At 48.1% G+C, this 24,435-nt stretch overlaps 1 protein-coding gene across 4 annotated transcripts; it reads left to right on the forward strand.

The window, feature by feature from the left end:
- The first annotated feature begins 240 nt into the window (after positions 1-240).
- JPT2 (Jupiter microtubule associated homolog 2) lies at positions 241-23,453 on the forward strand. Of its 4 annotated transcripts, XM_054534502.2 has the most exons (7): positions 335-432; positions 3,821-3,963; positions 5,608-5,691; positions 7,524-7,672; positions 13,902-14,044; positions 19,845-19,893; positions 20,845-23,453. In XM_054534502.2, exons 2-7 carry the CDS (start codon positions 3,914-3,916, stop codon positions 21,030-21,032), a joined length of 663 nt encoding a protein of 220 aa, XP_054390477.1. In that variant the 5' UTR covers positions 335-432; positions 3,821-3,913; the 3' UTR covers positions 21,033-23,453. The 4 variants fall into 4 exon arrangements, with proteins under 4 accessions (XP_002826008.2, XP_054390477.1, XP_054390478.1 ...); XM_054534503.2 differs by lacking the exon at positions 5,608-5,691 and having other exon boundaries at positions 340-432; XM_054534504.1 differs by lacking the exons at positions 335-432; positions 3,821-3,963 and adding an exon at positions 596-759.
- Positions 23,454-24,435: the final 982 nt, after the last annotated feature.

Consider the following 24,435-nt stretch of genomic DNA (forward strand, 5'->3'; position numbering starts at 1 on the left):
CCGTTCTTCAGGGCCGCGCGCCCATGCCCGCCGTCCCTGGTCGGGCAGGTGCGGCCCAGGTGCGGCCCCGTGGTGGGCTCGCGGGCTCCCTCAGGCCGGGCTTCCTCCCAAGGGCGCGGCGGTCCCAGGGCCCGCCCCGCCCGCCGTCCAATGCGAGCTCCCAACTCCGCGAGCGGCGTCGCCTTCCCCAATCGGCTGCCGGCGCGGCGCCGACCGTTCAAAGCCGAAGTCCTCGGGGGTGGGCGTGAGGGGCGGGGGCCGCGCTGCGGTAGGCTGCGGAGGGATGATTGGCGTCTTGGCGCCCAATGGGTGCTGGCGGGCGGCCTTGGGTACCTGCGCTGGGCGGGCGGGAACGGCGCGCGGCGAGCTGAGGGTGGCGGCGGTCGACATGTTCCAGGGCCCGCACAGCGAGGGCGGCCGTGCCGGCTCCAGGTGCGGCGCGGGGCACACAGGAGGCGGGCGGATAGCGCGACCACGTGGCGGGAGCGGGCGAGCCCAGGGCGTCCACGAGCCGTGTGGGGTTGGGGTGGGGTTGGGGGGCAGGGCGACCTCACAGAGGCCCCCGGGGCCGCCGCCCGCCTTTCTGCGCCGCCGCCAGACTGAGGCCCGAAGCCCGAGGGGCCGCTCGCTGAGGCCCGGGCTGTGGAGAGCTGCCCGCGACCGAGGCCGAGGGCGGGGAGGGGCGCCCGGGCTCTGGGAACAAAGCTGTGTGGAGGGCGGGCTGCGCTCCCTCGCGCCTGGGCGCCCGCGTTCCGTGTGGTGCGTTCCGTGGGGGGTTCCCCGGGGGCGGGGTGTGCCCGTGGGTGCGGCCCATTTTGTCTGTGGGGTGCGTGTCCATGTCCCTAAGGGGTGTGCGGCGGTGTGTTCGTGGGGTGTGTCGAGCCGTGCCCCCCCTCGTGTGCGTGTGGCCGTGTGCCCTGCCCGTGTCCCTGGTGTGTGTGTGGCCGTGTGCCCTGCCCGTGTGCCTGGTGTGTGTGTGGCCTGTGCCCTGCCCATGGCCGCGCTTCCACTAGTTCATGTGAGTCCCCTTATGGAAAGTGCCAGGGCGTCTGGGGAAGAGTCAGTTCTATCTCCTTTAATCTTCAACAGCCTGGGAAGGTGGATGGCGCTCCTGGGCTTCGCTGTAGGAAGAAGTGGATTGGGACGAAGATGTCCTGACTCAGCTTTAATAGCCAGGAACACTGAGCACACTTTTCTTATGTTTTTGAACTTTCAAAACATTCTTTGGGTATTGGGACTCACATAAATTAGAGTGACAGAGCTTACAAGGTCTTTTGTGCCACTTGAGCAGTAAGCTTGCATTGTGAAGTTTGGGTCTTCAGATGCCTGAGGTTTTCTGTATGATGAGCCCCTCTGTGGCACAGCCTCGCCAGAGAAATAGAAGAGAATGTGTGTGCCATGACTGTTAAGGCAAATACTATATTGCTTCTCGGCCTTTTGGCTATGATCAAGTGAAGACAAATACTATATTGAATAAATACTAAATAAAAGAATTGCTCCAACTTGCTAAAAATAAAAACCCTTTAGATTGGCCGGGCGCGGTGGCTCACACCTGTAATCACGGCACTTTGGGAGGCTGAGGTGGGCGAGTCACCTGAGGTCGAGAGTTCGAGAGCAGCCTGGCCAACATAGTGAAACCCCCGTCTCTACTAAAAATGCAAAAATTAGCCTGACGTGGCGGTGTGCGCCTGTAGTCCCAGCTACTTGGAGAGGCTGAGACAGGAGAATCACTTGAACCCAGAGGCAGAGGTGGCAGTGAGCCGAGATCATGCCACTGCACTCCAGCCTGGACGACAGAGCAAGACTCTGTCTCAAAAAAAAAAAAAAAACCCTTTAGATTTGAGGGAGTTAGGTCAGTATACTCGCAACCAAATAATTACCCCTGTCCGGTGACTCAACGCCTGTAATCCCGGCACTTGGGGAGGCCGAGGCAGGTGGACCACGAGGTCAGGAGATCGAGACCATCCTGGCCAACACGGTGAAACCCCGTCTCTACTAAAAAATTAGCGGGGTGTGGTGGCGGGCGCCTGTAATCCCAGTTCCTTGAGAGGCTGAGGCAGGAGAATGGTGTGAACCCGGGAGGCGGAGCTTGCAGTGAGCCGAGATCACACCACTGCACTCCAGCCTGGACGACAGAGCAAGACTCCCTCTCAAAGAAACAGCCCTTAATCCATGGAACAGTGATTATTATGCCTACCTAGGTCTGCACCGACGTGGGACCAGGAGTTTAAACTAGTGCTCAGAGCGAATCCGGTTTCTGGTTCCTGGTGGCCAGAGTTTTGCACCACCCACACCAGTGGGGTGAGGGACTGCATCCCCAGCCCTGTCCCAGTTGTGTGCATTTAGTACGTTTCCTTTTTGTTTGTGCCGCCTGGCACTGGCTGCCCAGTACTGGCTGCCCAGTAAATGATGGTGTTTATTATCACCCTGAGTGACACCGATGTTTTTATGTTGACTTTCACGCTCCGGAAGTTAGCTGCAGAGGTACTGCACTAAAGCCATATTCACACTACTCTGGGGGATTGGTTTCAGGACAAGGTGTTGTGAAAGGGAGAAAACTCTTCCTTTTAGGATGGTGAGGAAGGAAAACCGGTCTGAAGCGGATGATGAGGTATCACTGGAAGCTTCTGCTTGGGGTCCACCAGACGCTGCGCATTTGCCACTCATCTGAACGGGGTTGAGTTGCAGGGCGGGCACCTTGTAAGCGTCACACTTTGTTTTGCTGTGAAGAGAATCAAGTGGTGGCTGTAAGATTACCCAGCCAGGTTGTCCTCTCTTGAGACCTTACATCTCTTGTTTTCTTGCTGAGGGATTATCTTGTGTTAAAGGGATTTTGTAAAAGCATTATGCTTTAGCCATGATTAACCTGAGATCTTCCTTTAAGCTGTAACATTTATATTTGTAAGGAATTTAATCCAAGTTTATTTCTTACTGCTTCTCTCTAAGCCTGACCAGTCCCCTAATCCTTTCTGAAACTCGGGGACAAACTGTTAGGGTCAGGAGCATGGAGACCCCCGAGGAGGGCCAGACAGGTTTTCCCTACCTCTCCAGTGCTGCAGTCCACTCCAGCTGTGTGAGGTTTTTCTTCTCCTGTGCGCTTGAGTTTCTCTTGTGTGCTTTGAATATCTTCACTGAAATATATTGAAGGGGTACCACAAAAGGCAAAAAATAATTGGGAAGCACCCCCCACCCACATTGTGAATTTGTCCCCAAATGTGTAAGCTCTAGCGTTCCCTTCCCCCTACTAGTATCATAGTGGTAAGTGCCTGTAGCCTAGAGAAAGCCACACTGCGCCATTGTTGTCGGGCTGTTTTTATTGAAAGGTCTATTGAACGCTCAGTTCCATTCATCCGAGACCCCTTTGAGGCAGCCCAGCCCTGCAGTCTGTGTGAAACCTGCAGTGGGACCTGTTGCCTTTGTGACCAAGATGGCTGCTGCCCCTTGCCTGGGGCTGGGCCTGTGTGCGCCATAATTTCTGCTAAAACATTCTTTGGTACCACTTTTTTTTCTTTGCTTGTTTTCAAATAAAATTCAGAAAAGCACATAGAACAATATTAAATATTGTGTTTCCATCACCCCAAAGTAACACTGGTGGTTGCAAGTAACTACCACTCACCTCCTGCGCCCATTGGTCCCAACTCCACATGGAGGCCACAGACTCAATTTGGGTTACACCTCTTCCAAATTTTGGAGTCCCGATGGCCCTAGGCGTCTGTCACATCACTCACACAGACACTGAAGCCACCTCTGCAGAGCTCTAGCTTTCCTGTTTAAACTTGAAGCTCCTCCAGGGTAAGGACTTGCTTTCCTCTATCTACAGCATCTGGGGAAGGATTGCCGATGATAGGTGCTCGAGAGATGTGCAAGTTGAACTGAAGCAAGGGTGAAAGGCAGAGGAGACAGGAGACTGTGAATGTGGGGAATATGGGGTCGGGAAAGAGTCCGAGAGTCCTTGCAGTCAAGGTGAGTCTACCTGGAATCGGATCTGACAGTTTGTAGCACCTTGAGGGCTTGAGAGAAAAGCCATGTTTGAAATAAGTCAGTAAAAGGAATTATAGCTCATGCTCAGCTCACATGAGACTTGATGATAAATTCAGTTCAGTTCTAAAGATTGCAGACCTTCATCCCTTATTTCCAAAGAGAGGACTGTAGAGACCCACATATGTTTAGACCTGCTACACTAGCCAAGAAAAAATCATGCAGAATTGGCTGGGTGCAGTGGCTCACGCCTGTAATCCCAGCACTTTGGGAGGCCGAGGCGGGCGGATCACTTGAGGTCAGGAGTTTGAGACCAGCCTGGCCGACGTGGTGAAACCCCGTCTGTACTAAAAATACAAAAAAATAGCCAGGCACGGTGACGCACACCTGTAATCCCAGCTACTCGGAAGGCTGAGGCGGGAGAATTGCTTGAACCTGGGAGGTGGAGGTTGCAGTGAGCTGAGATCGCGTCACTGTATTCCAGCCTAGTAACAGAGTGAGACTCCATCTCAAAAACATAAAATAGGCCAGACATGGTGGCTCATGCCTGTAATCCCAGCACTTTGGGAGGCTGAGGTGGGTGGATCACCTGAGGTCAGAAGTTCAAGACCAGCCTGGCCAACATGGTGAAACCCCGTCTCTACTAAAAATAGAAAAATTAGCCGGGCATGGTGGTGGGCATCTGTAATCCCAGCTACTCAGGAGCCTGAGGCAGGAGAATCGCCTGAACCCAGGAGGTGGAGGTTGCAGTGAGCCGAGATTGTGCCATTGCGCTCTGGCCTGGGCAACAAGAGCGAGACTTCGTCTCCAAAAAAAAAAAAAAATGCAGAATTACCAGGGCTACGTGATTCAAAAATGGATATGGAAGTCAGATGGCCTTATGGCCACTATCAGAGCACCTCACCTAAAATCTTGTTAAGCCACGCCCCCCCCACCCACCACCTTTTATTTTTTTTCCTTTTGGTGAAACAAGGTCTCACTCTTTCGTCCAGGCTGGTGTACAGTGATGCAATCATGGTTCACTGCAGCTTTGACCTCCTGGGCTCAAGCCAGCCTTAGCTTCCCAAGTAACTGGGACTACAGGCGCATACCACCACACCCGGCTATTTTTTTTTTTTTGAGACGGAGTCTCGCTCTGTCGCCCAGGCTGGAATGCAGTGGCGCATCTTGGTTCACTGCAAGCTCTGCCTCCTGGGTTCATGCCATTCTCCTGCCTCAGCCTCCTGAGTAGCTAGGACTACGGGTGCCCACCACCACGCCCGGCTAATTTTTTGTATTTTTAGTAGAGATGGGGTTTCACTGTGTTAGCCAGGATGGTCTCAATCTCCTGACCTCGTGATCCGCCCACCTCAGCCTTCTAAGGTCCTGGGATTACAGGCGTGAGCCACTGCGCCCGGCCTAATTTTTGTATTTTTTGTAGAGACAGGGTCTCCCCATGTGCCCAGGCTGGTCTCGAACTCCTGGGCTCAAACAATCCTCCCACGTCGGCCTCCCAAGGTGCTGGGATTACAGGTGCCAGGTACTGCTCCCGGACAGCCCTTTCTAATTTAAGCTTGGTTATTGGTTATTTTTAAAAAATAATTTTTCTCAAGTGCACCTGTCTTTTTTTCTCCCTCCTCAATCCTCCAGGAAATGGCGACTGCTGACAGGAAGTTTGGCATCCACCTCCCCCAGCCTCCTGAGTGGACAGGGGCCCTGGGCACCACTTCAGAGGTCGGCCGGCACACGCTTGGCTTCTGGGGTAGAGTAGCCAGCCCATGGGTCTCTGCAGGCGGAGACTGTGAAGCACTCTCTGCCTTCCTGCTTTATAGCAGGAGAACTCCATTCACATCCAATCACGAGGAGCCCTCAGCGCTCTTTCTAGATCTTTTGAGGAGAAAGTGTTATTTTTGTTAACCAAACCTTGAGTTGTCAATGTTTGCAAAGCTTTCCAGTGAGATCTAACCTCATATCATAGTTTTTGTGTGATGTTGAGCCCTGTAATTTCAAGTACAGTCATCCTTGGTATCCTGCGGGAGTTGGTTCCAGGACCCCCAGGATACCAAAATCCAAGGATGCGTAAGTCCTTGATATAAAGTGGTGTAGTGTTTGCATATAACCTGGGCACATCCTCCCATATGCTTTTAAATCATCTCTAGGTTACAAGGTTACAAATAATACCTAATACTATGCACATAGTTGTTATACCGTATTACCTAGGGAATAATGACAGAAAAAAAGTCTGTAGATGTTCAGTACAGATGCAACCTTCATTTTATTTCTGACATTTTGATCTGAGGTTGGTTGAATCCATGGAAGCAGAACCCGTGGATACAGAGGGCTGACTTCGTTTCTAAACGTCTGGGATCACAGACAGTCCCATTGCTTAGGACTAGTGAGAGAGCATGAGCCACTCACTGGTTTAAATCTCAATTTCAGTAAGCCTCTCTCTCAAATGCATTTAAAAAGTTTTTCCAGTTCTGAATTCAGCGTTTCACTGGTTTGTTAATGTAGATGGTCCTCTAGAAATAGAGCTTTGTGGCAATTCCTTATTAGTTCTTAAGTTTAAGTTTTTACAATAAAAAGTGATTCAAGAGCCAGGTGCGGTGGCCCACACCTGTAATCCCAGCACTTTGGGAGGCCAAGGCAGGTGGATCACCCAAGGTCAGGAGTTCGAGACCAGCCTGACCAACATGGCGAAACCCCGTCTCTACTAAAAATACAAAATTAGCTGGGTGTGGTGGCGCATGCCTGTAATCCTAGCTACTCGGGAGGCTGAGGCAGGAGAATCCCTTGAACCCAGGAGGCGGAGGTTGTGGTGAGACGAGATTGCGTCATCGCATTCCTCCAGCCTGGGCAACAAGAGCGAAACTCCATCCCAGAAGACAAAAGTTAGCCAGGTGTGGCAGGAACCTGTAATCTTAGCTACTCAGGAGACTGAGGCAGGAGAATCACTTGAACCCAGGAGGCAGAGGTTGCGGTGAGCTGAGATCGTGCCACTGCACTCCAGCCTGGGCGACGGAGCGAGACTCCATCTCAAAAAAAAAAAAAAAAGAATACTTTTAAGGGAAACTAAAGAGCAGTAGAAGAAGTCTGGCATCTGTAAACTAGTCATACCAGTATTAACTAATGGTGGTATGTGATTTCTCAGTAGATGTTAAGAAAATACTTTTGCTGGGTGTGGTGGCTCATACCTGTAATCGCAGCACTTTGGGACCCCAAGGTGGGTGGATCGCTTGAGCTTAGGAGTTCAAGACCAACTTTGGCAACATGGCAAAACCCCGTCTCTACCAAAAATACAAAAAATTAGCCAGCTGTGGTGGTGGGTGCCTGTAATCCCAGCTGCTCAGGAGGCTGAGGTGGGAGGATCATTTCAGCCCAGGAGGCAGAGGTTGCAGTGAGCCAAAATCACGTCACTGCACTCCAGCCTGGGTGACAGAATGAGACCTTGTCTCAAAAAGAAAAAAACAAAATACTTTTACCCTGTCTAGTTGTGCCAAAATCCTTGCACGGTGACAAGCTTTCAGGTCTGCCATCAGTAATTGGCATGTACTCTGTGCTTGTAGGGCCATGAAGCCCCCAGGAGGAGAATCGAGCAATCTTTTTGGAAGTCCAGAAGAAGCTACTCCTTCCAGCAGGCCTAATAGGATGGCGTCTAATATTTTTGGACCAACAGAAGAACCTCAGAACATACCCAAGAGGACAAATCCCCCAGGTATGGGCCTTTGGAAATCCTCAATCCTTTGGCCTCCACGATTCTCTTTTGAAAATATTTTCTGTTTCTTTATACTGATCCTTTCCCATATTGTCTGGTTCAGGTAATCACTTGTCATCAGAGTTCTTCCGAAATGAAAACGTTCTGATTTGTACTTTCTCTCTTGAAGGTGGCTTGAGTAGTCTTGAATTCTCCATCTATTCTGGAGACTTTGGTTGAATATAGGCACTGAGGACACAAAAGTGGATGGCGGCTTCTGGTTCCTGCCAGGGAGCCGCTCCCAATTGTTCCACGGACCCCCTTGAGATTCCTGAAATTGCGTGGAAATTATTGTGCATTTAAACATTTTTCCTAGGGAGGGAGAGTGTTTTTATTCAGATCGTCAGTGGGATTGAAACTCTTAACAAGGAAGAATTGATCTAGCACACGTCTACATAGTTCTTCAGTATTTACCCGAGCTCCTAGTGGTTACGGTGGGAGGGACTCTTTGAAAAAGGTTTCTTGGCCAGGGGCGGTGGCTCATACCTATAATCCCAGCACTTTGGGAGGCCAAGGCGGGTGGATCCACGAGGTCAGGAGATTGAGACCATCCTGGCTAACACGGTGAAACCCCGTCTCTACTAAAAAAAAAAAAAAAAAAAAATTAGCCGGGCGTGGTGGCGGGCACCTGTAGTCCCAGCTACTCAGGAGGCTGAGGCAGGAGAATGGCATGAACCCAGGAGGCGGAGCTTGCAGTGAGCCGGGATCACGCCACTGCATTCCAGCCTGGGCGACAGAGGGAGACTCCATCTCAAAAAAAAAGAAAAAGTTTTCTCAGCCGGGCGTGGTGGCTCACGCCTATAATCCTAGCACTTTGGGAGGCCGAGGCAGGTGGATCACGAGGTCAGGAGTTTGAGACCAGCCTGGCCGACATAGCGAAACTCCATCTCTACTAAAAATATGAAAATTAGCTGGGTGTGGTGGTTCACGCCTATAATCCCAGCTACTCAGGAGGCTGAGGCAGGAGAATCGCTTGAACCTGGGAGCCGGAGGTGGCAGTGAGCCAAAATCACGCCACTGCACTCCAGCCTAGGTGACAGCTAGACTCCGTCTCAAAAAGAAAAAAAAAAATAGAAAGAAAGGGTTCTCTTGCTTGATAGACTGTCCAGTTGAATAACCAGTGGAGGTTACCTGAGTCGCTTACCCCTGTCTGTACAGGAGGGGAAAGCATGGTCTCTTCCATCCTTAGAATGTTTGAGAGGCCATGCTTAGGTGTCATTGTGTCAGGCAGGTCATGAATCAGAGCCAGATCCACTCCCGACCTCACTCCGTTTGGGGGTACCAATATTTCTTGACCAAATGTAGAGGAAAAAAAGCAGTAGATCCAGAAACTAGTTTTTTCTTTTGTTTTTAGTCTGTTTTGAGACCGGGTCTCACTCTGTGGCCGAAGCTGGAGTGCAGTGTCACCATGATGACTCACGGCAGCCTTGACTTCCCAGGCTCAGGTGATCCTTTTTCCTCAGCCTCCTGAGTGGCTGGGACTACAGGCGTATGCCACCATGCTTAGGTAATTTTTTTTGTATTTTTTGTGGAGACAGGGTTTAACCGTGTTGCCTAGGCTGGTCTCGAACTCCTGGGCTCAAGCCATCTGCCCACCTCGGCCTCTCAAATTGCTGAGATTATAGACATGCACCCTTGTGCCTGGCCGAAGCTAGGTTTGCTGCTTGCCTTTTTTTTTCTTTTTTTCTTTTTTTTGGTCTGTTTGGTTGCTTTTTTGGATGTAGTTAGAGAAATGAGTGTTTCTTATGAAATGACTAACATTCTCATTGTTTCCGGTTTATGAATTTAGGCCCAGGGACTCCTGCAAGTCGTTTTTAGCAAGGACAGCAGAATAATATATCACGTGCAAGACGGAATCCTATCTGAGGCGTTTCCAGGTGTATGAGTCTGCTCATTTGGCCCCTACTCAGCAGAGTCATGTCTGGAGCTGTCCCTAGAGCGCTCCATGGAAGGCAGGCGGTACCACTTTGCCCGTTCCACATGGTCTCATGCCCAGTGGGGAGCCCGGCCCCTTGCGGCTGGTGAGCCAGCCTCCCGGTCGCAGTGTGTGGTGCCAGCCTTCATGGCTCCCCATGCCAGGTTCCTGCTTCTCATGGTCCTTCTCACGGTTGTTGGGAGTTTTTCTATCCCTCCAGTGCTCTTGAAAGACAGTTTATGATGTATTATCAAGGGAAGCCTGAAAGGGAAACTACTAGTTGTGTTCACCACCCGATGAGATCTGGAGTCCTGCCCTCTTTCTACACTTAGTCACACAGACCTAGCCCCACAGCCCTCTAGTTGCAGGGCTTGATTGAGAAAAGTATGCAGAGGCCGAGAGTGTGTGTGACCGACCACATCATAGCCATCGAACGTTTATCAATTCCCATTCAGTGTTTCAGTGAATCTTCAGTAGTCTCTGTGTTCTTTGTTAGTCACCGGGTTTAGATGTTCCGTGAATTGTTTTTCCTCTTCTAGCAATGATGACCGACGTCTACGAATTGTTAATATTTACCGGGGACTGTGCTAAGTGCTTTGCATGTGTATTTTTCGTTTGGTCTTCGCTATAACTAGGAGTAGGTGATTTTGCTCCTTTCACAGAGGAGGAAACAGGCTCGGAAGAGGTCACTGGCATGCGTAAATCCCAGGCTAGTCAGTAGCAGAGCTAGTCGGTAGCAGAGCTAGCCGGTAGCAGAGCTAGTCGGTAGCAGAGCTAGCCTTTGAATTGAGGTTTTTCTGACTCCAGATTCCATGCCTTAAACTGACTTCCTGAATGTATCCACTGGGATAAATTTCTCAAAATGGAATTGGTAGATCAGATGATATATGAGTTTAAAATATGGATAGAGATTTCCAACCGGTTTTTCAAGGCATTGCCCGGTGTTTACCATTCTTGTGTATGTGCTTATTTGCACCAACAGTATTTACCTTTTAGTTTTGCTTTTAAAAACAAATCTTGTAGGCCAGGTGAAGTGGCTCACGCCTGTAATCCCAGCATTTTGGGAGGCCCAGGTGGGAGGATTGCCTGAGCCCAGGAGTTTGAAACTGGCTTGGGCAACATAGCGAGGCCCAATCTCCCAAATAAATAAATGATATTTTTAAAAACAAAATAACACAGAGCCCTTGGAAATCAAAAATCTAGCAGGAGGAAAAAACATCTCTCGAGTTTATCTTCAATTATTAGTGAATTTAAGCATGTTTTCTTGCTTCAAAGCTGAATTTATTCTTCAAGTAAAATGGTAATAGACATATGTGGTATGACTACCTAGTTATGAAGGTTAAAAGCAGAGGTACATTGTTTAGTACCTATTGCACATATACGTGGTAAAAATGTTTGTGGTTTCCAAAAAATTCAGGAGTGTGGTAACCTTGGGTGAGAGGGAAGGAACACAGGAGTTTCTGGGAACTGGCACTGTTCTCGATGACCTTGGCAGTGGTTACCTGGTGTCTGCCTTGTAGTTATTTGTGATAGTTAATGTCTTACAGACTTTTCTGTGTTATATTTCACAGTTTAACTATTTTTTAAAAATGAGTGATATCTTTGGCCAAAAACTTCAAATTGAGTTACTTTTAGATTCTATTTTAAAAAGCTGGAGTCACATTAAAAAAAAAAAAAAAAGTCAGCCGTTATAGCACAGCCAGGAACAACGCCGTGGGGCTGGGGGTTGCACACACAGTTTTCTCCGCCCGTGGTCCTGACAGTGCTTGTTGACACAGCCCTACAGCATTACCGAGGGCTTACTCAGCAGGCCAGGACCGTTCTAACCACGTCATCTGAGTTAACTTGTTTAGCCTCACCAGTGACCCTAGGTAGGTATTATTATTTATTACTTTTTTTTGTTTTGTTGGTGTTTTGAGACAGGATCTCAGTCTGTCACCCAGGCTGCAGTGCAATGGCACCATCACAGCTCACCACCTCCAACTTCTGAGCTCAGGCAGTCCTCTCACCTCAACCTTCTGAGGAGCGGGACCATAGGCTAATTTTAAAATATTTTTGTAGAGACAAGGTCTCACTTGTTTCCCAGGCTAGTGTTGGACTCCTGGACTCAAGCAGTCCTCCCACGTGGCCTCCCACCGTGCTAAGATTACAGGTGTGAGCCAATGCACTTGGACTGTTTGTTACCTTTTTAAAGTTAAGAAGATGGAGATGAAAGAAGGTTGACATAACTTGTCCAAGGTCTTACAGGTAGTGAGCAGCTGAGCAGAGACTCCCTGACCCAGGCAGTCTGGCCACAGGACACTCTCCCCACTGTACTGTGCTGCTTTCCCTGGCCAGGGGTTTCAAGCTTGGGGACTGTGGGTCCCTGGGAGGTCCATGGCTGAGGTTCAGAAGGTTTATAATCACCCTGAAGTCATATGAAAAATGTATACATTTTTCTGCAGGGCGAGTCCCACATATCCCCAGGTGTTCTGTTACCACCTGCAAAAGTAGACACGCCCTCCTGAACCCCCACTTGCTGTACTCTGTCATAGTCCTCCTTGTCGCTGCACTCTGTGCCCCTAGAACTGGTGTCCCAGAAAGCCACCCTGCTTTAGGCCCCACCGCAGCAGTGGGGCCCTCAAGCGGGTCTGAAGACTAGCAGGTGCGCAGACCCCCAGCCGAGCCTCATCTCCACGCAAGCGCACGTGGGCTCTGCATCCGGTTGCTTCTGTGGAGCAGTGTGGATTGTTAACACTAGGAAGTAACTGTTGAAAATGTGGTTTTTTCATGTAACCAAATTGCTGTAACTGTACACTAACCTTGTGTGAAAAAAGTTTGTAGTCCTGCTAAAAGCTCCTCTGTCTCTGCCTATATAAATGAAACCCTAATGTCCCTACTTCAGAATACTGACTCCATTCCTTTGGAGTTGGTGTTTCCAGGTGGGCTATCCTCAAGCATTACACATGAATAAACTCTCTTTAAGTTAAATAAATTAATTTACAAAATGTAATTTTTCGAGAACAGAAAATGCAAAAGATCAAAACTCTGAAACAAAAAAAGGAGACTGTGTTAAGCGGTGTGGAGTCCCTGCATTCCCCCAATCCTGTTTCTTCACACATGTAGGTATCCCTACAGGTAACCGCTTTTCTTCAGATAAAAGCAAAGAAGAACACCTCCCCTTTTACATGAAAATACTGCATGCTAGACGGATTGTTTGCACCGTTGTTTTTTCACTGGACAATATGTATAGATACCTCTTTATCATTGCATAGAAAATAGAGTTGACATGTTTATTTCCAGCCCAGGCACTGTTATAAGCATTTGACATGTGAGCTACAGTAACTCGCTGAGCTTTCTTCCAGTCCTGTGAGGGAGTCCTTTTACTATCCCCATTCTACAGATGAGGACTGTGGGACACAGAAAGGCCAAGTAACTTCCATAGGGTCACACAGCAAGTTAGCAGAATGCATCTTCTTTCCTCTTAGATTATAAGTTCTTGGTGCACCAGGGCCGTGATTTTAATGACACCAACCTCCATTTAGCATAGCACTTTGTCCAAAGCGGGTGCTTGGTGTTTGCTGAGTGAAGAGATGATCAGTTGGTCCCACAGGGTAGCCATCTTTCTGTGGAACGTTAGGCACAGGCATTTATGCTGAACATCTAGCCCTTAGTCACCCGCTACTAGGAAGTTACATCTTAGATGCACATTTTCATTACGGCTTATCAAGTCACTTATAGTTGGCAACAAAGATGTTACATGTGTCTAATTTGCTGACATATCTGGTCACTGGAAGTACCAGCCAGAATGAGGTCAGAAGAATGACTAATAAATATTTTCAGGATGGCAGGTTTCCCTTGAATAGGGCATGTTATTAAACTTAGAACTCTTATCTGTGTGACTTAAACATTTAGCTGTTTATTTTTAATCTGCTAAATAACTTTTCATGGGTTTTGTGAGCAGACACTTCAACAGGAAAGCATGAAATGTTCAGGGTTAAAGAAATTCTAGAGGGAAAATCTGCAGTTTGATGCCATCTCACCTCTAGAGGCCAGCCTAGATCAGCTCAATTCTAGACATGAGGGCTGCAGGCAGGCCCCTGATCCAGCCATGGTTTTCAGGGGTTTCATGGATCTTCAGGGGTTTCGGTCTGAGCATCCTGCCCTGTTGGCCTGGAGCTCAGGGCTGGCACTCGGGGTTCCTATGAGAGGAGGTCTCCAAAGCACTGCGGGGGTGGGGTAGGGTGGGGTCCGGTGGACATCTGGTTGCTCAGTGTTCTGTGATTGTTTCTGCAGGAGGTAAAGGAAGTGGTATCTTTGACGAATCAACCCCCGTGCAGAGTCGACAGCACCTGAACCCACCTGGAGGGAAGACCAGTGACATTTTTGGGTCTCCGGTCACTGCCACTTCACGCTTGGCACACCCAAACAAACCCAAGGTATGGACTGCATTCAGACGTGACAGCGCAGCAGCAGGTATGCCAGGTGCTCTTTCTAAAAAGGCTCCAAGGCAGATGCGACATGTTTTTTGGGAGAATCACGGTGGGTGCCGTGGATTATCCTGGATGCAAGCATTAGTCATCGAGTTTGGAAGTTCCCCTGAGTCACCCAGGAAACAGTCCAGCCTTGTGCTGACTGAAGCCGTGGGGGCAGCTCTTCCTGTGCTGGTGGCGGACGCCCACTGCAGACAGGCTGTGGCGGCTCCTCACTGCAGCTCTGCGGAGCGCAGAGAAGAGGTGGGGAACGGATCATGCCGCAGAGGAGCTGGGCCCTTGTCCGTCTTCCACTCTTCTGTTTCACCTTGGAAAGGAAAAGTGACAGTTCTTTTTTGATGGGCTTTTCCCTGCACAGTCGAGGTCCTCGACTGGTTACCTGTGCAGATTGTCAGCACTTGACTGAAGTGTAGCTGACGCCTCTGACCCAGTAATGGCATCAGTAGAATAAGACAAGTGGCCTGGAAGGGAGAGGAGTGCCTACACGATGCGACCTTGGGCATGGCCTTAGCCGGGTTTGGTTAGATCTGCAGCCTCCCTGGCCTATGGTGGAGGGCTGGCCTAAGGCCAGTCTCGGCTTCCATGAGGACCAGAGCCTGCACTACCCTAGCTTGGACATTTGTTTGAGTGGTGGCAGAACATTTCTAGGGTTTACTGCAGCCACCATTCGTCAGTAAGAAAGACCAGGATTTATTACTAACATAATTAGCAATATTTTTTAATCTATTTATTCACTTCTCTACCTTTTTTGTGGTTAAAAGATATGGTCTAGTTCCTTAAAGTAGAAAATTCTTAACCATTTCTGGAGTTACTTACGCCTAGAAAACTGCTGCACGTTTATTGGTTTATATGCTGGAAGATGGCCCATTGCAGAATTAAAATGGAAATGTAGACAGAAAGGAGAGGACATGAGTGGATGAGGGCATCGACCACGGCCAGCCTGGTTTGGATTGCCCTACATCTCTCCTATGCTGGCATCTCTGCAGCGACATCTCTTTCCAGTGTATAGAGTCTTATATAGGACCCGTTAGACTCTGCTGAGGTTTGGTTGTTTTGTTTTTTTTTGTCTTTGAGACAGAGTCTCATTCTGTCACCCAGGCTGGAGTGCAGTGGCACGATCTCAACTCACTGCAGCCAGTATCTTCCGGGTTCAAGCAATTCTGCCTCAGCATCCCAAGTAGCCAGTATTACATGTGTGCACCACCACGTCCAGCTAATTTTTGTATTTTTAGAAGAGACAGAGTTTCACCATGTTGACCAGGCTGGTCTTGAACTCCTGACCTCAAGTGATCCACCCGCCTCAGCCTCCTAAAGTGCTGAGATTACAGATGTGAGCCACTGTGCCCAGCCATGCTGTCTGAGTTATTTTCAAGAGAGCATCTCTTTGGAATTATCTTTGGGGGCTTTACTACAAGGTGAACTTTGGCAAGACCAGAAATGTCCTAAAAGTTAGCAATTCTCCACTATGTAAAGTACTCGAGTTAGCCAAACACAAGAGCAAGGTGCTTCCTGCTGAGATTCACACGTTGCAGTGAACATAGATCAGGTAGAGGACTGTAGGCCATCAGTACAACTGGGCATAGAACAAGCAGAAACAGAGCAGAGCTTTCTTTGATTTTTTAATAAAATTCTTTTGGTCCAGGACCATTGGACATCGCTAGCATCACCAGAGAAATGACTAATTCCAGGTCAAGGTCAGGGAATGTATAAAATGAGCCTAGAATATCTCGTAATGCCAGAAAATGAGGAAGCCCTTACAGGCTGCTGGGGTGGTATCAGAGGACTTGGGGACCAAGGTGAAGAGCAGCCATGGGGCCAGAGATGGGACCATTTGATTATCAATAAGTGAAATAATTGCAGTGGATTTAAATTCACCAGCTGTTCAGAATTCCCGGCTTCATATTGATACTAAAAATAATGTAATTTATGACCTTGGGAGAATGCTGGAGGACCAGCTCGTCACTGCGAAAGCGGGCGAAAGACAGAAGGGGGCATTTAGCCAGCATTTCCTGCTTGAAGTGTGTGTTAGGATAGCAGTTGTTGAAAGAAAGTTCCCTTTTATAAAAGTCTTTGGGATATAAGTGAAGAAGGAATAAAGGAATTAGAATATCACTGTTTTATAAACTTGTACTGAAATCGTGGATCTGAGAAATGTTTATCAGTGGCCGTTAACATCACAAAATGAGAGCGAACGAACACTTATCGGCCTGGGAATGGAAGTCCACCATGGGCCCCCATTGATGCTGTCTCGTCAAAAAAATCAAGCTCAAATCAGACCAAGCTACATATTAATTAACACCACAGAGCTGCGCTCAGAACAAGGACTTACATAGGAAACGACATGATAAGAATAGAGGGAGGTCCTGAGGATTAAAGAGAGACAAGAATGTAGCCCTGTCAGAGTCCTAATGGTGTTTTATTCTGAAATGGGAAAAAAGTCCTGTAGTTCATATGGAATTTCATGGTACCCCAAGTATCCAAAAATAATAATAATTGAAAAAGATGTTGGAGCTCATACTTCCTGCTCTCAAATCTTATACAAAGCAACAGTAATCCAAACAGCATGGCACCGGCATGAAGACAGACACACTGACCAGTGGAGTCAAGTTGAGAACTGAGAAATAAAGCCTTCCAAGTAAACCCCTGTGGTGGATTAATTTTTTTCACAAGGGTGCCAAGATCATCCAGTGGGGAAAGAGCAGTCTCTTCACCAAATGGCATTGGTACAATTGCATATGCACATGCAGAAGCATAAAAGCTTACTCTGCCTTACACCGTACACAAGAATGAACTCAAAATGGATCAAAGACCTAAAGTTAAGGGGCAAAAACTATAAAATTCTTAGAAGAAAATATAGGGACAAATCTTCATGATCTTGGATTTGGCAATGGAGGTTTAGATATGACACCAAAAACAGAGGCAACAAAATTAAAAATAAATAAGTTGGGCTGTGGTGTCTCACACTTGTAATCCCAGTACTTTGGAAGGCCGAGGTGGGGGAATCACTTGAGCCCAAGAGTTCCAGACCAGTCTGGACAACATAGAGAGACCTCATCTCTAAAAAAACTTTTTTTTAACTAGCTGGGGGCTGGGTACAGTGGCTTATGCCTGTAATCCCAGCACCTTGGGAGGCCGAGGCAGGCGGATCACCTGAGGCCAGGAGTTTGAGACCAGTTTGAGACCAGCCTGACCAACATGGAGAAACCCTGTCTCTACTAAAACAAAATTAGCTGGGCATGGTGGCACATGCCTGTAATTCCAGCTACTCGGGAGGCTGAGGCAGGAGAATCGCTTGAACCCAGGAGGTGGAGGTTGCAGTGAGCTGCTATCGCCCTATTGTACTCCAGCCTGGGCAACAAGAGTGAAACTTCGTCTCAAAAAAAAAAAAAAAATTATTTGGGTATGGTTGCGTGCACCTGTGGTCCTAGCTACCTGGTAGGCTGAGGTCGGAGGATTGCTTGATCCCAGGTGTTCAAGGCTGCAGAGAGTGCCATTTGCACTCCAGCCTGGGTGACAGAATGAGATCCTGTCTCAAAAAAAATTATAAAAAGCCTAGGCATAGTGGCTCATGCCTATAACCCCAGCACTTTGGGAGGCTGAAGCAGGCAGATTGCTTGATTTTGAGACCAGCCTGGGCAACATGACAAAACCCCTTCTCCACAAAAATACAAAAAATTACCTGGGCATGGTGGTGCACACCTGTGGTCCCAGCTATTCGGGAGGCTGAGGTGGGAGGATCACTTGAGCCCAGGAGGCAGAGGTTGCAGTGAGCTAAGGTCTTGCCACTGCACTCCAGCATGGGCAACAAGCAAGACTGTCTGAAAAAATAAGTAAATAAATAGGTCTTCATTAAAGTTACAAACTTCTGTGCATCAAAGGACACTATCAAGAGTGAAAACAGGCCGGGCACGGTGGCTCATGCCTGTAATCCCAGCACTTTGGGAGGCCGAGGTGGGCAGATCACCTGAGGTCAAGAGTTCGAGACCAGCCTAGCCAACATAGTGAAACCCCGTGTCTACTGAAAATATGAAAACTAGCTGGGCGTGATGGTGGATGCCTGTAATCCCAGCTACTCAGAAGACTGAGGCAGAAGAATCAACTGAACCTGGGAAGACTGAGGTTGCAATGAGTTGAGATTGCGCCATTGCACTCCAGCCTGGGTGACAGGATGAGACTCTGTCTCAAAAAAAAAAAAAAAAAAAAAAAAAGCCTGGGCACGGTGGCTTACGCCGGTAATCCCAGCAATTTGGGAGGCCGAGGCGGGCGGATCATGAGGTCAGATCGAGACCATCCTGGCTAACATGGTGAAACCCTGTCTCTACTAAAAATACAAAAAAAGTGGCCAGGTGTGGTGGCGGGCGCCTGTACTCCCAGCTACTCTGGAGGCTGAGGCAAGAGGATTGCTTAAACACAGAAGGCAGAGGGCACAGTGAGCAGAGATTGCGCCACTGCACTCTAGCCTGGGCGACAGAGCGAAATTCCGTGTCAAAAAAAAAAAATTGAAAAGACAACTCGCAGAATGGGAGAAAATATTTGCATATCATTTCTGATAAGGGGTTACTGTCCAGAATGTATAAAGAATGCCTACAACTCAACAACGAAATAACAAACCCAATTCAAAAATGGCAGTGGACTTGAATATACATTTCTCCAAAGAAGAGATACAAGCAGCCAAAAACCACCTGAAAAGATGCTCAGTGTCATTAATAATTGGGGACATGCACATCAGAAACCCATGAGATGCCACTGCATGCCTGCTCGGATGGTGTGATGTAAAAACGGAAAATAAGAGTTGGTGAGGATGCGGAGAAACTGGAGCCCTCGTGCATTGCTAGTGGGAATGGAAAATGGTGCACTGGCTGTAGATACTGCCAATTCCTCAGAGTTAAACAGGATTACCACATGACCGAATAATTCCACTCTTAAGTACGTACTCACAAGATTTGAAAACAAGGAGTCAAACACTAGATCCTTGCACCAGGATTATTCACAGTAGCCCAAGGGCGAGAATGACTCATTTGTCCGTCAACAGATGAATGGGTAAACAACATGTGGTCTGTCCATACAGTGGAATATTACTCAGCCATAGAAAGGAATGGAGCGTTGACACACGCTACAGCATGGATGAACCTTGAAAATATTATGCCAATATTTAAAAATTTGACTTTGAGGCTGGGCACAGTGGCTCACGCCTATAATCCCAGCACTTTGGGAGGCTGAGGCAGGCCGATCACTTGAGCCCAGGAGTTTGAGACGAGCTGGGCAATGTGGCAAAACCCTGTCTCTACAAAAAATAGAAAAAATTAGCCAGGTGTGGTGGCTCACGCCTGTAGTCCCCACTACTCGGGAGGCTGAGGTGTGAGGATCGCTTCAGCCCAGGAGGCAGAGGCTGCAGTGAGCCAAGATCATGCCACCACACTCTAACCTGAGTGACTGAACAAGACTTGTCTCCAAAAAAAAAAAAATTGACTTTGATATTTAAGGAATCATTAATATTTGCAGTTTTGAGGGTGTTACTGTTATTTTTTAAAGGATGTTTTTAAGAGCTACATCTTGAAATATGTGTGGATAAATGAAATATCGGGTTTGTTTCAGAATAATCTGTAGAGGGTTGGGGGGGCACTGAGGTCAGATGTACAAATGTTTTTGTAAATTAAAAGGTTATATGCCCTGATTTTCATTGTCCATTTGAATGAGGGTAAAATTTTCTGAGTGAGTCCTGATTTGGTGGTTTGCCTTGTTGTAGGATCATGTTTTCTTATGTGAAGGAGAAGAACCAAAATCGGATCTTAAAGGTGAGCTTTTGTTTTCTTTCCCTTCTCCTGAGTGGCCTCATTCTTTCTGGAAGGGTTGCTAGTCTGTCCCCTGAGAATGAAAGGGAGTCTTTCTCTGTACCTTCCGGGCCACCTGATTAAAACAAGCTCGGGTGTATCCAATGCAAGAGGATTCAGCATTTGAAGAAGGCTAGGGTAAAACCCTGGGACTTTGTTGTCTTGCTCATCAGCCTAGTCCCAGGGCCATGGGGTTGTCTCCTAGAAGCTGATCTGTGTAGTGAAGGGCAGTGATCCCAAACCTTCAGTGAACTCATGACCAAGCATAGCACTGGCAGAACTAATCGAGAAGAGAGGGGCACAGGGGAGGGATGGAGGATGGGGAGGCGGGTGTCTCCATGGTGAGTCACCCCAGGGGAGTGAGCCACTGCTCAGGTTAAGTGGCAGACTTCGACTCTTCCTGCGGCTCTTTAGCCTGACCATGGGCATCGGTTTCTGCCTTTGTGTCTCCATTTCCCTTAACTAATGACCAAGATTTGTGGGATTTCATTCAGCTTGGAAAAGCCCAGGGTAACAGCAACAGGGCCTGCCTTTGCCTTGCTAAGCCCTCAGCTAGGATGCATTCGCTCGCCTCCTCATGGTCACTCTCAGGGAGCTAGCTTTTTATACTTGAGAGGGAAGAAATGGGAGTGGTGTCTAACAAGCAATATAAAGAAACAATTCACTTAGGAAGAAATCAAGGAGTATTTATAGTAGCAAGCCCCAACTTTATGCCCATTTCAAAACTGCATCTGCTAATTACAGTGAGTTGTTTTGGTACCAGATGAAAAGCCTGTCTGTATTGTCTTCTCTTTCCCAGTTACAGCATGAATTTCTTGCAAGTTGCTCTATGACACACTTTTTATTTCCACAGCCTGCCTGTCAGGGTCACGGGTTGCCTCTAATGGGATGTTGTGCTAACTTTGTGTCCCACAGCTGCAAGGAGCATCCCAGCTGGAGCAGAGCCAGGTGAGAAAGGCAGCACCAGAGAAGCAGGCCCCGCCAAGGAGCAGGAGCCCATGCCCACAGTCGACAGCCATGAGCCCCGGCTGGGGCCGCGGCCTCGCTCTCACAACAAGGTCCTGAACCCACCAGGAGGCAAATCCAGCATCTCCTTCTACTAAGACAAGCCACTGCTCCACCCGGAGCCAGACCAGAAACTCAAGAGATAGGGTAGCAATGTTTTCATTTCCTTTTGCCCAAATGAGCGGGGTGGGAAGAGGGTTAGTCTTGTGTGAGCCTGGCTGCTCAGCGTCATGAGACGCTGCTTGGAGACCCGTGCCTTCCAGACAGCTGGGAGATGCCTCTGTGGGGATGAAATGGGGCACCCCTGGCCATCACTCATGTGTAGTCCAGGTTTGAGAGGAACTGGAAGGGGGGTGAGGGTGGGGAGGTGGGGCAGGGCATGGTCCTTGGATCAACAGTCCGCCAGCTGATTGGATGTCTAGGAATGACTGAAAGAAACCAAAACAACCTGTCTGCTGCTGCTGTGGGATGGAGGAGGTGTAAGCAGAAACACTAACAGTGTATTGACCTCTCAGCAGAACGGCTTCCATTCTGGAGATCACAGCTGCTAAATCCAGCATCCCCACTTCATTTTACCCCCAGCGTATTGTTCTGCAGTCTTTTCTTGAAACATCTTGATTGCTTTTCCTCGGCAGCTTTCAAAAAACCAAATAATAATTGTTATCCGTCTTCTACTTCATGGAAGATTGTATTGGTGCCCTGACCCTCTGAAGTGCCCAGTTCCTGCTATCTGAAACCTTGGCCTGATCTGATCTCATGTCGGAATCTGCCTGTCTTTCACACAGGGCTGGTCTTGGTCCTTTACATGCCAGTTTTGCTTGTGAATTCTTCCTTTTTTCCTCTCATTAGCCTTAAGTCTAGGCCTTTGTTGTTCTCCAATGATGTAGACAGTTCCCTTCACAAGCCACAGTTCTTCCCATAAATGAGGTCCACTGACCTTTGCGGGACTTTAAAAATCTATTCAGATATTTCCGAGTAAGTGGCTTGTTTAAATTCTTCCTGTGTCTTACTTTATTCCGTAATTGGTTGGTGGAAAGAAGAGATGCTTGGGAACCTTGGGTTCTTGGGTTTGGATTCTTTAATAATACCTAAAAAGCTAAATTTTAAATACCAGCTTTACATAAATGATTGTTGACTCTGGTCTGTTTCTGACACCTTTCCAGAAAAAAGTCAATTGTTCAGGTACACCAAAGAGGAAGAAGAGCTGTGTAGGCCACCCTCTACAAAGCTTTATAGAACCTCTGGATCTAACTCACAAACAAGCTTCCAGAAGAGACTAGAGACCTTAGGCCAGGAGATGAAGGAGTTCAGTAGCAAAGTCACACCTGTCCAATTCCCTGAGCTTTGCTCACTCAGCTAATGGGATGGCAAAGGTGGTGGTGCTTTCATCTTCCAGCAGAAGCCTCTCCCCATCCTCCTCAAGGGCTGCAGGCCCAGTTCTCATGCTGCCCTTGGGTGGGCATCTGTTAACAGAGGAGAATGTCTGGGTGGTGGCAGCTTTGCTCTGAGTGCCTACAAAGCTAATGCTTTGGTGCTAGAAACATCATCATTATTAAACTTTAGAAAAGCAGCAGCCGTGTTCAGTCAGGCTCATGCTGCCTCACTGCTTAAGTGCCTGCAGGAGCCGCCTGCCAAGCTCCCCTTCCTATACCTGGCACACTGAGGGGTCTGCACAAGGCTTTGTCAACCAAAGACAGCTTCCCCCTTTTGATTGCCTGTAGACTTTGGAGCCAAGAAACACTCTGTGTGACTCTACACACACTTCAGGTGGTTTGTGCTTCAAAGTCATTGATGCAATTTAAAAGGAAACAGTTTAATGGTGGAAATGAACTACAATTTATAACTTCTGGTTTTTTTATTGAGAAAATGATTCACGAATTCCAAATCAGATTGCCAGGAAGAAATAGGACGTGATCATACTGGGCCCTGTGATTCTCCCAGCCCTTGCAGTCCACTAGGTGAGAGGAAAAGCTCTTTACTTCCACCCCTGGCAGGGACTTCTGGGTGATGGGAGAAACCAGAGATGGGAATGAGGAAAATATGAACTACAGCAGAAGCCCCTGGGCAGCTGTAATGGAGCCCCTGACGTTACTCTTCTCTCATCTGTCCTGCCTTCTTTCCCTCTGCGAGGCTGTGGGGCGGGATTCAGAGTGCTTAGTCTGCTCACTGGGAGAAGAAGAGTTCCTGCACAAGCAAGCCCTGCTGTGTGGCTGTCGTTTACATTTGGGAGGTGTCCTGTATGTCTGTACGTTGGGGACGGTCTGTATTTGGAAGATTTAAAAACCTAGCATCCTGTTCTCACCCTCTAAGCTGCATTGAGAAATGACTCGTCTCTGTATTTGTATTAAGCCTTAACACTTTTTTTAAGTGCGTTCGGTGCCAACATTTTTCTAGAGCTGTACCAAAACAAAAAGCCTGTACTCACATCACAATGTCATTTTGATAGGAGCGTTTTGTTATTTTTACAAGGCAGAATGGGGTGTAACAGTTGAATTAAACTTAGCAATCACGTGCTCAGAGCTTTTGCCTGTCAGTTGTGTGTGTCCCTCACAGTCCCTTCCCCCACAGCTCTTGCTGAAAGGGTTTGCCTTGTTTTGTTTTGTTGTTTTGTATTTAGCCAGAGGATGCCAAAATTAGTCTTCTCAAAGCTTTGAGTAGAATAAGTGTGGGAATAAGCCAGTTTTTTTTTTCTGTTTCTGTAACTTAAATGAACGGGTTTTTTTCCCTTGTATACCACTTGTCCTAACATGTCCTTAAGGTGTTTAACCTGCCTCTGACCTGGCTTGCAATGCATAGGTGAGATGAAGCAGAGAGCCTGTCATATGCAAGTCCTGTCAAGAAAACAGGTGGGCATGGTGGCTCAGGCCTGTAGTCTTTGGGTCTTTGGGAGGCCAGGGTGGGAGGATCACTTGAGCTCAGGAGTTTGAGACTAGCCTAGACAACATACTGCGACCCTGTCTATACAAAAAAAACTTTTCTAAATTAGCCAGGTGAGGTGGTGCATGCCTGTAGTCCCAGCTACTCGGGAGGCTGAGTGAGGCAGGAGGATCACTTGAGACCAGGAGGTTGTGGCTGTAGTGAGTGATGATCATGCCACTGCACTTCAGTCTGGACCACAGAGCAAGACCCTGTGTAAAAAAAAAAAAAAAAAACAGACTGGATGTCCTTCTTCTGATGTATTAGCTATTTTCATATGTCCTCAAACATACTTACTATCCTTACAGGCATTATGTGGATTCAGGGTAAACTTCTCAGACTGTGAGCCTGAGAGTCCCCCTGTAGGAGGCTCCACACCATTCTGCCTGCTAGATCGGGGCCAGATGAGATTAAAGTCAACGCTTGAGAAAGAAAATCAACATGCATTAACTGAAACACCGTCTTCACTTGTTCATCCACAGGGTATAGAGCGAGTTCCGAGAACCGGGCTCGGCAATGACATGCTAAGTTTCCTATTTCTAGCCGCTGCCAAAGCCATCAGCAAGCATGGAAACCTCTGAGAGT

The sequence above is a fragment of the Pongo abelii genome, chromosome 18, assembly GCF_028885655.2.
Source record: "Pongo abelii isolate AG06213 chromosome 18, NHGRI_mPonAbe1-v2.0_pri, whole genome shotgun sequence".
NCBI lineage: Eukaryota > Metazoa > Chordata > Mammalia > Primates > Hominidae > Pongo > Pongo abelii.